The sequence below is a fragment of the Bos javanicus genome, chromosome 21 (genome assembly GCF_032452875.1).
Source record: "Bos javanicus breed banteng chromosome 21, ARS-OSU_banteng_1.0, whole genome shotgun sequence".
Lineage (NCBI taxonomy): Eukaryota > Metazoa > Chordata > Mammalia > Artiodactyla > Bovidae > Bos > Bos javanicus.
Window position 1 is genome coordinate 7,478,571 of NC_083888.1, and position 17,487 is coordinate 7,496,057.

The 17,487-nt window shown below is 49.6% G+C and overlaps 1 protein-coding gene across 3 annotated transcripts in view; it reads left to right on the forward strand.

Moving 5' to 3' along the window:
* Positions 1 to 17,487, forward strand: part of IGF1R (insulin like growth factor 1 receptor) — a 304,552-nt gene that overhangs the window by 135,508 nt on the left and 151,557 nt on the right. The window contains exon 1 of one of the 3 annotated variants that reach the window (XM_061394276.1): positions 13,322 to 15,850. The exons of the other annotated variants lie outside the window; for them this stretch is intronic. Within the exon in view, the coding sequence (XP_061250260.1) occupies positions 15,781 to 15,850 (70 nt within the window). The 5' untranslated portion in view covers positions 13,322 to 15,780. Of the gene's footprint in view, positions 1 to 13,321; positions 15,851 to 17,487 lie in introns of those variants that run through there. 3 annotated transcript variants of the gene reach the window in all.

The window sequence follows — 17,487 nt, forward strand, 5'->3', positions numbered from 1 at the left end:
CTCTCAGCAACTTTCATATATAACATATCAGCAGCATTCGTCATGTTAGCCATGCTGTGCATTGCATCCCCAGTGCGAACTTAGTTTATAACTGGAAGTTTGTGCCTTTTGATCACCATTATCATGTTGCCACTCTCCCACCGCACTTCTGGGAACTGCAAATCTGATCTCTTCTTCTGTGAGTTTGCTTGTTTTTGCTGTATAACTGACCTACGATACTGTGTTAGTTCCTGGTATACAACACAGAAATTTGATATTTGTATACATTTCAAAATAATCACAAAGAAGTCTGAGTAAGTCTCCGTACAAAGATATTACGTTGTTGTTGGCTCTACTCCCCACACTGTCCATTTTATCCCTGTGACTCACTGTTTTGTCACTGGAAGCTTGTACCTCTTAATCTCCTTCACCTGGTCCATTCATCCCCCACCCCCTCCCCTCTGTCAGCCACCTGTTTGTGTCTATGACTCTCTGTGTTTTGTTATGTTTTGTTTCATTTTTAGAGTCCACGTATGGGTGAAATCACGTTGTGTTTATTCTTCTGACTTCTTTCACTCAGCATAATACCCTCTAGATCTGTCCATGTTGCAAATGTCAAGATTTCATTTTCTATGGCCGAGTAATATTCCATTGTGTGTTTATGTATATAACATATCTTCTTTATCCGTTCCTCTGTTGGTGGGCACTTAGATTACTCCCATGTCTTGGCTGTTATGAACGATGCTGCAGTATGTAGAGGTGCGTGCATCTTTTCTAATTAGTGTCTTTGTTTTCTTTGGAAGAATACCCAGGAATGGAATGGCTGAATTATATCTTAATTTTTTTGAGAAACCTCCATATGGTTTTCCATAGTGGCTGCACCAATTTACACTCCCACCAGTGGCACACAAGGGTTCCTTTTTCTTTACATTCTCAGCAACACTTTTTATTGCTTGTCTTTTTGGTAACAGCCATTCTGATAGGTGTGAGATGGTATCTCCCATGGGTTTTGTGAAACGCGTCCAGAGACCTCATCAGTACATTGAGAATAAATACACCTGTAGAGGTATCTTGAGGATTCAAACATATAAGTGGGTAAACAGTCTAGCTTGCTGTTTATATACTCTTAATGTTAATACTCAGTAGCCTGTGTCACTTTCCCTTGGCGCTCCTTCAGGTGTGATTGCCTCCCCAGGAAGTAAGGGAGAGAGAGGCAGGAGGTCTGACCGTGTGGGACGCCCAGTACAGGTTCCCAGTACAGATTGGAGTGTGGAGTGTGGATGTCTTCCAGGTTTCCTTGAACAAAAAGCACATCTGCACAGCCACTCACCGAGCTCTGCAGCCTAGCTGGGTGCCCAGGGTGCTGGTGGCTGTCTGATCCGATTATGGGTCGCCTCTCCTCAGCCTTCTCGTTGGTGCCTGTCTCACCTTCCCCTTCCGAGCACGGTCCATGCCTGCCCCAGACACCCTGATGCATGTAGAGGCTCCTGAATCAGAGGCATCAGAAGCAAGTTGCTGAGGTCTCTGGTTGAGCATTAGATTTCCCAGCTCATGACCTCTGTACAGAGCTTCTTCCTTCCAGCCATTCAGAGTTGGACACCCGTGTTGAGGCCAGGAGATGCAGAGCAAGGGGAGGGAAACTTGAAGACGCAGCTTGGTTTCCTTGACTCATAGACCTTGGACTCAGAGTAATTATCATTGTTGCAAATGGTCCTTACTCTGTGGTCTTACTGTTGAGCAGGGAGTCAAAACAACAACAGCAACTAACATCTTGACCTTTCTGAACAGATCTCCCATTTTTGGAAAAAAAGTAGCTGATTGCAGCAGGGGTCCCAGGTCTCAGAGCGTGGGGCCCTCCATGCAGCGTCTTCACAGGTTGCACGCTACTGAGGCCTCTGTCCCCTTTTGCCCACGTTGGGAAGATAGTCCAGGTTCTCACAGGGCTTGTCTGGCATGTTTGGGGGAGGACACCGTTCCTGGGCCAGCCGGTCACAAGATGACCCAGCAGGTGGACTGTGAGCTGGGCCGTTTGGAGCTGCCTCTGAAATGTGAACACCCTCCCAGCTTGTTGCCAGCCTGACCTTTTCCTCAGCCGTGGAGAATCGATCCTGGTACCGGCATTCCTCACCCCTCTCACCCACTTGAGGACTGCATAGGGCCTGCCTTCAGGGCAGGAATGGCTCTATTTCTGGTTGTTGATGACATTCCCGAAGGCCGGAGCTCAGTTTCAATATCCCCAGGAGTGCCCTGGATCCATCACCACCAGTGAGTCCTTGGTCATGAGACCTGGCTGGAGGGAGTCGTAGTGCCTCCCGTCCTGGCTCGGGGAAGGAGTCACCGCGCGGCTCATTTTCTGTCCTCCCCGGCGTCTGTCTGGCCTGCAAGGGAGAAGGAAGTTACCATGCGGGCCGCTCCTGGCCAGCCTGAGTTTTCTGCATTTGGGGCAGAGCATGCCCCCACAGCCCTCCAAATAAACACCTTTAGACAAGTGCAAATGCTGTCACAGTGCCCCCCTCAAAACTGACCAAGGAGATCCTACCAGTCCATCCTAAAGGAAATCAGTCCTGATTCTGATGCTGAAGGACTGATGCTCCAATATTTTGGTCACCTCATGGGAAGAACTGACTCATTTGGAAAGACCCTGATGCTGGGAAAGATTGAGGGCAGAAGAAGAAGGGGACAACAGAGGGTGAGATGGTTGGATGGCATTACCGATTCCATGGCCATGAGTTTGAGTAAACTCCGGGAGTTGCTGATGGACAGGGAGGCCTGGCATGCTGCAGTCCATGGGGTTGCAAAAAGTTGGACATGACTGAGTGACTGAACTGAACTGAACACATTGACTAAATCCAGGAGAAGGTGTTGGGCTGTGAGCACGTGGAAATGGCCAAGGCGATCTTGCCTGTCAGCATCCAAGTTACCATTACCCAGCCCTCCTCGCACCTTTGCTAGAGCTCTGAACCCGTGGGAAATGGGCATTGAGTGTCCTGTTTTTATTGAGCCTGAAAAAGGTGACCCTTTCTCTGGTGGCTCAGACGATGAAGAATCCATCTGTAATGCAGGAGACACAGGCTCATTCCCTGGGTTGGGAAGATCCCCTGGAGAAGGGAATGGCTAACCACTCGTATTCTTGCCTAGAGATTTGCATGGACAGAGGAGCCTGGTGGGCTACAGTCCATGCTGCTGTGAAGAAGTTGGACATGACTGAGCAACTAACGCTTTCACACAGTCGCTCACTTGCCCGCACCCCAGGTGTATTTCCAACCCTTATTTCCACACTGGAAACACTCCATGGAAACTTTGAGAATCCGCAACTTAGAAGGGAAAACTTGGCATTCTCAGATGGCAGTTTCTGTGAGGGGTGTGTGTCTGCCTCTTGAATGGGTCACAAGCATTTTGTTAGTGTGCCTGGAGGCCGTTTGTGGGTGAGAACCTTTCCTTTGAAGAAGGCGGGTGGACAGCAGGAATGAGTCTTGAGGCTCCCTCTTTGTGAGGAGTGGCAGGGTCCCCAGTTTGCCCGTGGGACCGCTGGAGCCTGGGGTCATGTTCCAGGGATGGCCAGGGTTGTTTTTTCCCCCTTGTGTGGCATTTTTGGTTTTGGTAACTGGGTCCATGGCTGCTGTAGGTTGGTGTTCACTGGGGTAACCTGCGCGTGCTGAAACTGGACTGAGGGGCTTTGTGCAGAAGCAGAAGTTAAGACATCCTCGGAATGGATAGATTTTAACCTGAGAGCAGTAGATTTTCTGCCACTTTCAGAGTCCGAGAGCAGCCCGCATGGAGGCTGCCGTTGCCCTCATCCCGGGACTCGGGCACATCGTGGGCACGGACGACGCTGGAGGAGGAGACGCGGGCACCTCCCCGGTGGGGAGCCGCCAGCTGGGACCAGCCAAGGTCAGAGGGCGAGTTGTCCTGCGTCTCCGGCGTCCCAGACTCCCTTCCTGTGCTCTGAGCCCGTCACTCAGGCAGGGAGCGTTTCGTCAGAGAGACCGGTGTCTGTTTACATGGTACGTGCATCTCTTCCATTAGAGGATTTTAAGGCATTTATCTAATGCACGTCTCCTTCTGTTGGGGGATCTTTTCTCTGGTTGCATGTAAATAATGATGTCAGCTCTGCAGTTTGTGCGATTTCTCAAGCTGTTTGTTTACTGCTCGGCCTGACCGGGGCTCCCTGAGGCTTCTTGGGCCATTCTGAGTGAGCCCCGACGGCCCTGGGGGGGGCGGTGAGGGCTGGTGGTGTCCCCTAAGCTGCCGCAGATGATTCTGCGGCGTGGGGACTGTGCAGGAGCAGCTTCAGCCATTCTTGTGCAAAAACATGCTTTCTCTCCCCTTTTTCTTTTTTCTCTTTGCTCAGTATCTCCCTGGTTTCCAGCAAAGCAGTGGACTTCATGTTTATTACTTGTGGTTTCTCAGCAGTTACTTCTAGCATCAGTTTCAATTGATTACAGGGGTTGAAGAATTTTTATGCTGAGGAGTCAGTTAAATATTATTTTCTCTTTCAATTTAGAAATTAGTTTTAGAGTGACTTTTTTTTTTTTTTCTTTTGTAACCTCCTTCCCCCTTTTTTTAAGTTTCTGAAGGCAGATCCCGCTTGTAACAGGAGAGAACACGTGAGCTCATGGCTTACTTCTCCCAGTTGACTTTCCTGGTCATTTACCTTTCTGTAAAATGGAAAGACAAACAAGGAAACCCTTAAACCCAACTCACATCATGATTGCCAACTTCTTTCTTTATGCGTAATATTTTCTTTGTATAGATATATTATTTCTAGGTTATGCCTTCTTTTATTTATCTTTGAAAGATAAAAAAAAAAGCCCTTACCCTGTTTACAAGAACTCGTTCTAAGGCTGCACAATTGTGTCTGTGACACTTTTTTCCATTTGGAACCATGGAGGCAATAAAGTTGATGTCAGCTGGCTAGCTGCCTTTTTTTTAAGGCAAAAATCCTTAATCTTTGTTTATACTGTAATCATTTTCATTATGTATGTAGTATGTGTCTCAGAAAGTCAATGTCACAGCTCCAGCCTCCTGTTTGCCCTTCCTCTACCCACCACTACTTCCCTGTTCCTCACCTAGTCCCTTTCCTTTGAGGAGGGGATCGTCTTTCATTTGAAAATTCCATACCTTATAAAGAAGGTGACATTCCATTTCTTAAATGTAGTTAAATGCAACCAGGACTATTGAAGTGGACCTTTAAAATTATGTATGCCATTGAACTTTTTCTTTGGGGAAGGCACTTTTCCATTGGATGGTCTCACAGTTTAATAAGAAAAAAAAAATAAAAGCAGGCTGTACAGGGATATGTTCTTAAATCCTGTGACCAGGGCCCCTAGTCTAACCCAAGGGCTCTTTTGTGGCCTTGAGAGGGTCTCTCGCTCTGATGAGACGGGGGTACTAGGGGAAGCACCATTGGAGAAGACTGAGGGGGGTGCTCTTGGAGCTCAGAGAAAAAAAGAAAGCCCATACTCAGAAAATAGCCCTGATTTGCTCTGGGTACACCCCATCTGCCAGCATTTAGCATCTGTGACTTAGCCGGAGCGAGTGCATATTGGCTGCTGAGTTCCTATGGCTTTTGCTCTGGGACTTTGCACCCCAAGGGTACTCTGTGAAGGAGCAAGTGGCTCTGTTCCACTTGGGTTTGGGAAGGAGCCAGGCAGGTGACTAGAGGAAGAAAGTCCTGGCATCGTGAGAGACATCATGCAGGGGGTGCCTGGGTGACCCGTGTCTCTGCCTGGAAAGATCATCGCTTTGTTTGTTTAAACAGAGCATGTAATGGAGCCATCAGGGATCATTTCTCCCGTTTTTCCAGGTGGCCTGTCCCTCGACAGGTCTGTGACAGACCTGCAGAGAAAGCCTTAACTGCCACGTGGATGCACACCTGGGGGAGTTCGTCTCAAACGCAGCTTGCCGCGTGCACAGGTGCTGGGATACAGCGAGTAGAACAGGGAACCATCACGGGGCCTGGGAAGGACGCTGACCTGGAAGCTGGGGCCCTCGTCCTTGCAGTTTTGATGGACTCAGCAAAGCCCCTCGCTCCCTGGTCTCCTCTCTCTTTATATTCTTGATATCCCCTGGTTGGGTAACTACAATCGCATACAAACCCATGCCCAGTTTTTCATGAGACTGAAGCCTGTCCCAAACTTTCCTTTAAAGTTTTCGTAACTGTTAGTTCCTGTCCAGATGGCACTGTGATAACGGATTCTTGATTACACATGACTTAACAGTGCCTAATGAATTGCTGACTAATAGCATATATTCTTTTAGTGGCTAGATCACAGCCTTGTGGTGCCAGGGAAGCCTTGTGTGTGTGGTTGCCCTTGTTAGAGGGTGCTGTGCCTTTACCAAATGCAACAGATGTTACTCCAGTATCTCAAAAGAATTAAAAAGGCAACAAACTTACTTTGTATCTTTTCCTCTAATGATTGACTTGTAACTTATTATTTGTAACTTACTAAACTTAGTAAGCAGTTTTTCCTGTTGTTGTTTAGTCGCTTGGCTGTGATCGACTCTGTGACCCCATGGACTGTAGCCCTCTAGGCTTCTCTGTCCATGGGATTTCCCAGGCAAGAATACTGGAGCGGGTTGCCATTTCCTTCTCCATAGTAAGCAGTTTATTTTTTCATTAAATTTTATACATACAAGGATGAAGCTAGGAAGAGTGGTGATCTGTTTAAGCATTAAAGTCCTTATCTGTGACCACCTGCCACACAACGTGTGACCCATGGTCTGTGAAAGAGGACAGTTTTCCAACCTAAAGCATTGATATCACAGATCGACAAGCCATTTTGCCACCTGATAAAAAGTAAGATGGACAGATGGATCTTGGAGATGCTGTTAAAGTGAGAGAAGCCAGTCATATAAGACCACCTACTGTCTGGTCGCATTTTTAAGTTGAAAGTGAAAAGGCTGTGTGACCAATAAAGGCTGAGTGTCTTTTAGTAGACAGAGTTGCAGGGCTGGGATGAGTCAAAATTCACAGGCACGTGTGGCATAGTTAATGATAGGCACAGCCAGCAGCGTGCTGCATGGCAATGATGTGCAAAAGGAAGGCAGCACATTTAAGGTACCTGTTATTTTACACAAGCGCAGATGGAGGGCCTTGGTGGTGTGGTTTGCAGGAAAAGCGGAAGGTGAGAGAATTGCTTCTGTATATACTCTTGTCATCAGAGAAGGTCATGGCACCCCACTCCAGTACTCTTGCCTGGAAAATCCCATGGATGGAGGAGCCTGGTAGGCTGCAGTCCATGGGGTCGCGAAGAGTTGGACACAACTGAGCGACTTCACTTTCACTTTTCACTTTCATGCATTGGAGAAGGAAATGGCAACCCACTCAAGTGTCCTTGCCTGGAGAATCCCAGGGAGAGGGGAGCCTGGTGGGCTGCCGTCTCTGGGGTTGCACAGAGTTGGACACGACTGAAGCAACTTAGCAGCAGCAGCATACTCTCGTCATAGCTCCTCACCTGGCCGGGGATTCGGTGGAAGACACTGGGTAGGCTTTATACAACTCTTTTTTGGTAGGGCCAACCAGGCAGTTAAGAGACAAGTTTCTTTTTGTCCTCCTTATTACCTTAAAAATCTCCAAATTCGTTTCCTATAGAATACTTGAGTCAGATTGCCTTCCTGACATTCAGGTTTAAGGTGTGAAGGGCTGGCAGTAACACCATCCCCTGCCATTAATTTGCTGATCCAAATGAGTGTTAACTGGCAGAATATGGTTTACATAGGGGGGATAGAATCGGAGCCTTCAAATGGTAGCTGCTTAATCTCGAGAGAAGTGAAAATGACTGACACCCACACCCACATACCCATCGTTATATGAACTCAGCATTTCTGAGGCATTTGCGTGTATCTTGAGAGATAAGAGTACCCACAAGTGGGATTTCTGCCTGAGATTCATTTTTGGAAATGTAGAAGACAAATCAACAAAATATTTCTAATTTTAAAATGTGCATTTTGATTTGATGTCTGTCTGTTTGGAAAGAGGCTTTTAAAGTAAAAGCTATCAGTGTGTAGCCGTTACCATCAGAGGCTGAATCCTGGTGGGAAGCTACTACACAGGTTCCCACATGAGGGTGGATCTTCTCATATGTATTTTTTATCTTATACCTTCAGTCTTTTTGATTTACATCCCTAGATGGGGTCAGGTGGGAGGCCAGATTCCCAAAGCCCCAATTTTAAGCAGTTATTATTCCTCTTTATTGGATGTTTCCTTGAATTTACTGAGTTTTAATTTTGAAAAGGTTCACTTTCATTTTTGGGTATTTTGTACCAATATTCTATGTGTAAACAGAATTTTTTATACGTTCAGTGAATTGGTATTTGGGGTGGAGGGGTGGCTGTGGGTTGCTGCTTGTGAGAGACCAAATATAGATTGGAGTTCAACAGGCTTTTGAACTGGATATTTCTGTGTGCTAGAACTCTGTAAGCACATGTAGCTTTGTCTGCCGTTGTATATTACCGTATTGATTTCCCCCCTCTCCTGAAAAGCCTGTCTGTTCATACCAATGCAAAGGCTGGCCTGCTCCCCAGGGGCGCTGCAGAGAACCTCTGGGGTCTGTGCACTATTAGACGTTACCGTCTGTGAAGTTGCTCCAAATTCGCTTGCACTTGATCATAAAATTCCATTCCAATTTTATATGAAGTTTTGTTGTCAAAAAGAATAAATGATTGCTCAATAGATCCAGTTGTCAGTTGCTGACAGATGTGAAAATTAACAAACAGCAAAAAAAAAAAAAAAGTCTCCCTTTTAGGAAAGGAACACAGTACTTTTAAAACACCTTGTATTGTCAATAAGTAACTCTGTTTTAAAAGCATTTTCAAACATTTGTAATGAAAATGGAGGCCTTCTAATGTTTCAGAGCTTAGAGAGCCAGCGTGCATGTAATCAGATGCTCCTGTTTCTGTTATCACTGTAGTAATAGGGCTTCGTTCTGCCCTTTGAGGCGTGGACTCGGGTTACTCCTGGTCTTAGCAGTAGTCACAGTATGTTTTGTTGTAAAAGAGACTGCGTCCCAACACTTCTCTATACTAAAACACAAGGAGATGCCAGCCTGTTAGAGTGCCAGTTCAGATGTTTTTATTTTGATACAAATATTAGTAAATATGTCATATTGTCCCTTGCTAAATATTTATAGCTTAGAATGTATATTCTGGTGTATATAATATTTTATGAAAGAAACATCCATTTCCTCAAATTTCTTCTACCGTGTTGACATCAATCTGTAATTTATATCCAGAGATCTGTACGAAGACTTCTCTGTGAAGACCCTTTTATTTCAGTGAAGATAAAACCCTATTCACAGAGGGAACATCCTTGACTCTTTGTGACCCTTAAAGGTAGAGTGTTCTGAAATATGTGTATTTATCCCTTTGCTCAGATTTTAATAGCTTCACTTTTACAAAAAGGCTCAAAGCAGGGGTGACTTTTAGGGTACAGCTTTAGTTTCTGAGGTGACGCAAGGTGCACAGTGGAGAGTTGACTTGGTCTCCTTGCGTGTGTGATGGCCATGACACGCGTCCTGTGCGTGCCCTTCCAGGAGGGAAAGGCTGTTGTGAAAACGCCATGTCCTCTGACTTCAGCTCTGTGACTGAAAGACGTTGTTCAACAGCTGTGGGTTTGTAAGATGTTGCACATGGAGTACTTTCCTTGGCTTCTTTAAAGAAACCAGTCTAGACTTCCACAGTTTGGGATTCAGGGCCATGGTCTGGGCTCTGTGAGATGGCTCTCGAGGTGCTCTTGGGGAGACAGGGGTCATGCCAGCTGTCTGAGATGGTCTTGCGTGAGTGTGCTCGCCTGCAGGCGAGCACAGTGCGTGTGAGAAGGAAGGGGGCTGGGCTGGAGGGGGAAGGCCGGGTCCGGCAGCTCTGTTAACAGCCGAGTGGCTCTCCAGGAGGGGTCAGTCACTGTGTCTATTCACGAAATGGACTTGAGAATCAGTAAGCAGACCGTCTCCTCTGCGTGAGTGGCGTTCTGATCTGTCTGTGCAAAGTTCTGCTTCCTAGCTGAGCTCCTCTGAGGCACTTTTGTGTACAACTGCTCTGCCAATGTTTGCTGTCATTTGGTTGTAGTCGTGGGCTTCAAAATGGAAGCATTTCAGAGCTCTTCCTCTGCAGTAGTTTGGGAGATGCTTGCAGTACCATGTGGCTTGCAGTACCATGAGTCACTGCGAACTCAACTGGAAAATGTGCCTGGTGTCTCCCTGAAGCGAGAATTGCTCGCCTCTTGACCCTGGTCCTTTGAGGCCCGAGTGTTCAACCTTGCTGTACGGACGTCAGCACTATGTAATCTGTGACCTTCTCTGCTCTCTTCCAAGCTATGGCCTGATTGTTTATACCTTAGCGTTGCTATCAGTTCGGACCACGAGTCATGAATCTTTCCCTGACCTTAACCTCACTGTGGGTTGGCTTAAGGAAGAATCTGGATCGGCTGATGTATAAGCACTAAATTATGTGACAATTAATAACATTTTAGCCCTCAGCTCCCTAACTAAAGCAGTGGGGAAAGAATTGAATGTTTTATAGCAGTTGTAAATTATCTAGGAAATAGCTAAAAGGTAAGTTTTTATTTAACTGACGTTTTAAAAACTGGAATGAAAGAAGGTGGGAAAGGAGAGTCCTTAAGAAGGCTCACTTTAACCTGGATGTGGTGTTATTTTAACTCTGCCCTCTAGGCTTGGTTAAATAGTCATGTATTTTATGTCTTTAAAAACATATCCACATGTATTAGTAAGTTAAAAATTTAACAATACACAATTATGTTAGAATTATTATGTTTCTTGAAGAAATGATCTAACATTAATGACCATATTTTACAAATGCTATTTCCTGAGAACCGCTGCTTCTGGATGGAACATTCCAAATATTTGGGGTTTTGCCCCGTTGTGTTGGTCATGCTTTCTTCCGAGTAAGTTGAAACACCGATTTAAATTATCTTTTGCAAACAAAGTCACCAGGTCACCACTGAGGTTTGTAGCATAACCTTTTGGATATCTGAAACGCTGGCGATACTGAAGGATGGTGCTGGTCTGCTCAGCGTCTCTTTCTCGTGGATGGACTGTGCTCCGCTGTGTAGCCCAGTGGGTGGTACGGGCCTGTGAGCAGCCCTAGGGCAGGAGGAGGTGGTGTGGCCGTGAGAATCCTAGTGCAGGAGGAGGTGGTGTGGCCGTGAGAGCCCTAGTGCAGGAGGAGGTGGTGTGGCCGTGAGAGCCCTAGTGCAGGAGGAGGTGGTGGGGCCCGTGAGAGCCCTAGTGCAGGAGGAGGTGGTGTGGCCGTGAGAGTCCTCGGGCAGGAGGAGGTGGTGTGGCCTGTGAGCAGCCCTAGGGCAGGAGGAGGTGGTGTGTGTGTGGGGGGTGGTGCGGGGGGTTGCCTGTGAGAGCCCTAGTGCAGGAGGAGGTGGTGGGCCCCTGAGAGCCCTGGGGCAGGGGGAGTGTCAGCAGGGCACCTGGGCGGCCGGGGCTGGGTGTTGTGTTGGGCAGTGCGCTGACTGGTTTGTAGTGGATTTCCTGTGCCCCCTGGGAAGGTGGGGGTGGAGGATAGGTAAAGGTGCCTGGGTGTGGGGGTACAGGGAGCTGTTTGGGATCTGTTGTAAAAGCCCACCCCTCCCTCAGTTCTGGATTAACTCCAGTCAGATCGAGAGGGTCCCCAGCCATGTAGCAGTGCAGAGCGTTTCGTGTCTGCAGCAAATGCTGCTGAACCTCTGGCCTGTGCCCGGGGGTCCTTCCTGAGCTGAGAATCGCACAGGAAGTCATGGCCGCAGGGTCAGCTTGGTCCTTCGGTTTACATTCCTACAGGAGCATGTTTGTCCGGCAAACAGCATCACTCCTCAGATGTCTCGGAACCCTGGATCCACAGTCTGAGCTGCTGAGTTCTCGAGACTAGTAATTGGTGGTTTTAACCTGGTTTCTCCACTTTGTATTTTCTAATATATGATTTAACTGAATAATGATGTCTTTTGGGTCCTTTCTCTCTGCGTCTCCCTCAGCCCCACCTCACGTGACAAGGGCAGGAGTCTGATCTTGCTTTTCTTCCCGATTCTCCCAGGCACCTAGACGGAGCCCCCGTCACCACAGCTGTGGTCAGTGTTTGCCGAGTGCACGTGCACACTGGGTTTGTTTGAACACTCTCGCTCACACATCCTGTCAGAATTCTGAGAGCGTGTCTAACTCTCGAGGACAGGGGCCTGGGGTCTCGGGGGGCAGCAAGCTTGCTGCCACCTCATGTGGGGGGCTCTGGTGCTGGAGTGGGTCCCCCACATCCTCCACGGCTCTTCCCCCGCCCCGCATGTGCGGGGCCCGAGAGGCACGCTTCGTGGTCCTGGCTTCCCCACTGCCACACAGCACCATTCAACAGGTGCGGCAAAACGTGCAGCCTGATGGGCAGCTGGTCTTGTTAGGAGGGTCGCCCGATGTTCCCACTGCACAGTGGTGAGTGCCTCGGAGGCCAGGGGGCTGGGTGCTGGGGTCCCGGCACTGGTTTCTAAGCCCGTCTCCGGGCAGCCGTGATGACCACGCTGAAGCTCGCTCAGGGGGAAGGGGAGCTGACGCCCGGTGTTTGGACAGGCCATGCCGTGTGGGATCCTTGGCTGTGTGTGGAGCTGCTCCTCTGTGGTGACAGATGTTGAGCTGTTATTTAGTAACTTAGGTTTGTTTTCCTTTGCGCATAAATAAGCCCCAGCTTTTGAGTGCTTCTGCCAGCGACCATGGAGCCCATCAGCATGGAGGTGTCTGCAGGCGACGGGGTTGTTGCATTGAAAGAGAACCTTCAGAGTGTGTGGGAAGGATGCAGGGAAGGACAGGCCCTTCTGTCCCGTTCCCAGATTTGCCTTTTAGAAAACTGTCAGTGTGCGCACCACCACCCTTCACAAACCCTGCCTCGGGTGCACTGCTGTAGGCGCTGGGGGCCCCGGGATGAGTAGATGCCCACCGGGATGGAACCATTCTAGTGGCACAGATAGATCACAGTCCAGCTATCATGTTAGACAGCGATTCACCCTGTGAGCAGGAGCAGATGAGTAACTCTGTGTGTGGGGTGGGGTCGGGCGGTTGGTGTTGGGCTCTCCGAGGAGGGGGTGTTTGCTCTGAGAGCGTGAGTCAGCCAGGAGGAGATGCTGGGACGCGCCGGCAGGAGACCCAGGGCAGGAAGCTCCCGAGGCGGGGGTGATCTTGGGCTGTGTGTGTGGCGGGGCAGGGCTGTTTACTCACCAGACACCCACTGGGCGCCTGATCGGTGTCAGGCGCTGTTCTCGGTAGAGGAGTAGAGCCAGGAGCCGGGAGCATCTGCCTTGTGGAGCGTTTGTTAAAGCAGGGCGGGCTGGGCGGGGCTCTCTTTTCCATAGAGTGCTCAGAGGGGGTCTCCAGGGAGACGGTGTTTGGGTAGAGACATAAAGAAAGGGGCACAGGAAAGCCAGGAGGCTGGAGGGCCAGGGGCCACGGCGAGGACCTTGGCTTTGCCTGGGACAGGCGATGGCGGGGTTCTGAGCAGAGGAGCAGCTCTGGCTTCTGAGTTCACCGTGGACCCTAGGGCCCAGACAGAAGCAGAGAGGCCAGTAGGAGAAGGCACGTGCCCTGATCAAGGGCAGAGGGTGTGCGCCTTAGACCGGGATGGAGGTGGGGATTGGTGTGAGAAGCAGTTGGCATCCCAGAGGGCCAGCAGGATTGGCAGATGCATATGGGATGCTTATGGGATGGCAGAGAAGGAAGAAGAGACAGGTCACGGGGCTGGAGCCCATGAGTGAGGGGCGGAGGACTGGCCCAGGCAGATCATCACACCGGGAAGAACAAAAGAAAGGGTTTTGTTCCATGTGCTGAAAAGTTAGCTGAGAATTTAGATGGGAGGGTGAGCTTAGCAACAGCACCTAGAGTTTATTGAGCACTTACTGTGTACCAGGTCTTAGGACTACCCTATGAGTCAGCTCCATTGTTATACCCATTCTACAGATGAAGCTGCTGAAGGACAGAGAGCTTAGCCATCTTGCCCTGTACCTCCCATTTAATTTGGATCAAGCTTGATTAGATGGTTGGATGGCATCACAGACTCAATGGACATGAGTTTGAGTAAACTCCGGGAGTTGGTGATGGACAGGGAGGTCTGGCGTGCTGCAGTCCACGGGGTCGCAAAGAGTCGGACACGACTGAGCGACTGAACTGAACTGAAGCTTGATTAAGTGATGTGCACCCTAGGGTGTATTTTATTGTTCCTTTAGGGACGTTGCCATGTCTTTGGGTAACTATACCCACACCCAAGGACTTACGACACATTTTTAATGATTAGCAGTTGTTTAGGAGTGGGGCCAGAGACAGTTTAGGTATTAAAATCTCCCTAAATCTGTATGCATTATGTGTGACTCATATACCTCCTCCCTCCATGGGCCCCTCAGGAATGACTGTCAGTACCAGAGCCACAGGCCTGTAGGTTTCTGCGTGGGAACTCGCACACAATGGCCAGAAGGTCTGAGATGAATTAAAAAAAAAAAAGATTGTGGATTCCAGGCAGCAGCCACTAAGGTAATCTCTTTGTCAAGGCTGGTGTAATTTCTATAAGACTTGTTTATTTTACTCTCAGTTTGTTATCTTGACATTGCTGCCCTTGAGGAGGTTCTAGAATTATTGTGATTTAATTACAGACCAGGTATTTCACAAGATTCATTTGCTATCCCCACATTATTTTCTCATTTCTTTGGCTGTCAGTCCCTGGGTGAAGGTGGGAAGGGAGGCCTTCGGTGAGGGGAGAGAACGTGTTAGAAATGGATGCTCTGTGCAGGAGGGCGCTGAGGGTATCTGTCCCATCTGGGCAGGGGGCCTGGCAGGGGGTGGGCAGGGACAAGGCTGCCTGGGCCCCAGCCCTGATGAGCAGGGCCGGAGTATAGCCGGATGCTGGTGTTAAAGTTAGGATTCTCTGAGAGTGTAACAGACTCTCCTGCACCCCTTGTCATCTGAGATTTTTGAAACCCTTTTTGTGTTTTTTGCAAGAGCAGAGAGGGGACTAGTTAATAGTGCTGATCATCTTGTCTCTGGGGAGAATTTATATCTCAGTTTACTGGAAGACAGCTCTGGTATTAGGGCAACAAGAATGATTTTATTCCTGTCTCCCCTTCCTGCACTCTGCTTCTATTTAATTCTTGCATTCAAACCATTCCTGCTAAATTAGAACATGCCTTTGTGTTCAGGCCCTGTTTTGAAGAAGAGTTTTGAGTCTAAAGAAAATGGATAGCCTCTCATCTATCATGGTGATTTCTGACTGTCCTAAGGGAAGGTGAGTTTGAGCGAGGCATGTTCCTTTGCAGGAAGGAGGTGGGCCTGGGAGAAGCTGTGCTGAGAGGGGAGGCATGGAAAAGGGCTGGACGTGGGGGGACTCCTACCTGAATGAGGCATAGCCATTGTTGTTCTCTTTAGAGAGGTAAAAAGTAGTATTAAGAATTAAAGTTGTGCATAACCTCCTAGAGGTTTCTGCCCTGGCTGTGAAAAGTTCAAGTATGGTACTATCAAGCTGAAAGTGGACAGTTTAAAAACTCCACCTCTTCTGGAAGTTTGTTACCACCTCCACCCCAGTTTGGCAGTCTTTAGATAAACTGGCAGCCCCCATTTTGCCAACAAGGAAGAACCTTCGATTTTTGGTTTTTGTGATTATTTTTTAAATAGCAGGGAGGTGAGAGAGTCCGCGAGTGACTCAGCAGACCGGGAGTTTCTTTAATACCACCCTGGGCCTATGAGCTGGCTTCCCTGGTAGCTCAGCTTGTAAAGAACCCGCCTGCAATGCAGGAGATGCTGGTTAGATTCCTGGGGTCGGGAAGATGCCCTGGAGAGGGGCATGGCTTCAGCCCTGCTCCCACAAGCCGCTCTGCAGAGGCCCTCTGCTGATCCAGGCGGACCTGGAGCCGGTGAGGAGCAGCGCAGGAGCCCCAGAGGGCAGGCCCCTGGGGGCTGGAGGCTTCGGGGCTCTTTGTCTCAGTTGTCCCTCTGTCTTGGAAAATGCAGACACAGACCCAGTGCCGGCTCCGCAGCTGCTGAGGCAGAGCCGGCTTTTTATGAATGAGGCCCCGGGCGGGGGAGGGAGGGCTTGTGTTACTGCGGCAGTCGGCAGTCGGTTGGGTAATGCGTTTCATTCATGCCCAGCCATCTAGCCCCGGCTGTATTTTAAAGGATATTGTTCATTTTTTGTCAATTCAAATTAGGTTTTTCTCCCCCTCACTCCATGCAACTGTCCATAAATTAGGACACTAAGCATGGTGTGTGCATTGATTTTTTTTATTTTTTCCTCAGTGTTTGCTCCTTTGGTTGGAGGGAATGGTAAGGGAAGTGGACTGGCAAAGGGAAGCCAAGGCTCCGTCATCCCCGGGGGCCTTGGTTACGTCTCTGTCCCCGAGCCACCCCCGCGGAGGCAGGCAGGGTTCCTGTGCCCGCCGGAGAGGGGGTGCTGATCGGGGCACCTGCTGCCTGGGGTCTGCCCGTCCCCCGGCCGGCCCAGTCTGCTACTCCCAGTGGGCAGTGCATTATTTGTGGCCCTTGAAGCCTCATTGTTGTGGCTGCCGTTTGGCGTGAATTGGACGCTGTGTGGCAATGCGGGCCCCCTCCCTGCCCCCGCTTCCCGCTGGGAGCGGAGCCCAGAGGGCAGGCATTGTCCCCGCGGAAGCGAACCTCTGTCGAAACAGACTCCAGAGAGTGGCGGCGGGGTCACAGTGCCCCCCGCCCCCCCACCCCCCAGCCCCGGCAGAGGGCTGCTGTCCTTGGAGAGGGCCTTAGGCCTGGATCAGGCCTGTAGCCCTGACCGTCCTGAGTGCAGAGAGCAAACTCCAGACCAGCTGGCCATCCATACCACCCTCAAAATGATTCCCCAAATCAGAAGTGCCAGATGGGTGCCACTGGGCGTGTTTGGGGGAAGGGAATTGCTCTGAGGCTTCACGGCTGTGTATATGGAAAGTGACTCTGCTGTAAAGTCGTGCTGCCGTAGAGGGTGAGCGTGCCCTCCACCAGCGTGGACCCTGAGAGCAGAGGTGTGAGGCTGGGTTTGGCCCCAGCTTTTAAATAGGTCCCTGCCCTCCCCTTTGCTAGCGGCAGCCAGATGCTTTACGACACCTGACGCCTGAAGTCACAAACTCTCCAGACGTGCCAGGTGCCTCTCTTTAGCTCTCTGTGTTTGGATGTTGTATAAATGGAATCGTCGGTAACCCTAATGTCCCTGCCCAGCACCTGTGGGGAGGCTTCCCATCCCCTTCCTTTTGCCAGCTCACTTCCCCTCTCTCTCTCTACTGGTGGTGTGGACGGCCGGTCGGCCTGGGCTTTGCTCTCTGTGCGTGGGGCGGTCAGCCCAGACAGTGCATTGTGACATGGCTTGCAGGTCACACGACACTTTCTGGTGGCCCTGACTTCTCTCCTGTGTGGGTGTGTTGTGTCCCATCACCATGGGGACGGCCCCGCCCCAGCCTTGAATGCCACACCTGGGCTGTTTTAGGCACGTGGTGGTGATACGGGTTGGGTTTTTGTTTTGGTTTGGTTTTTACTCTGAAAGGAAAGTCTT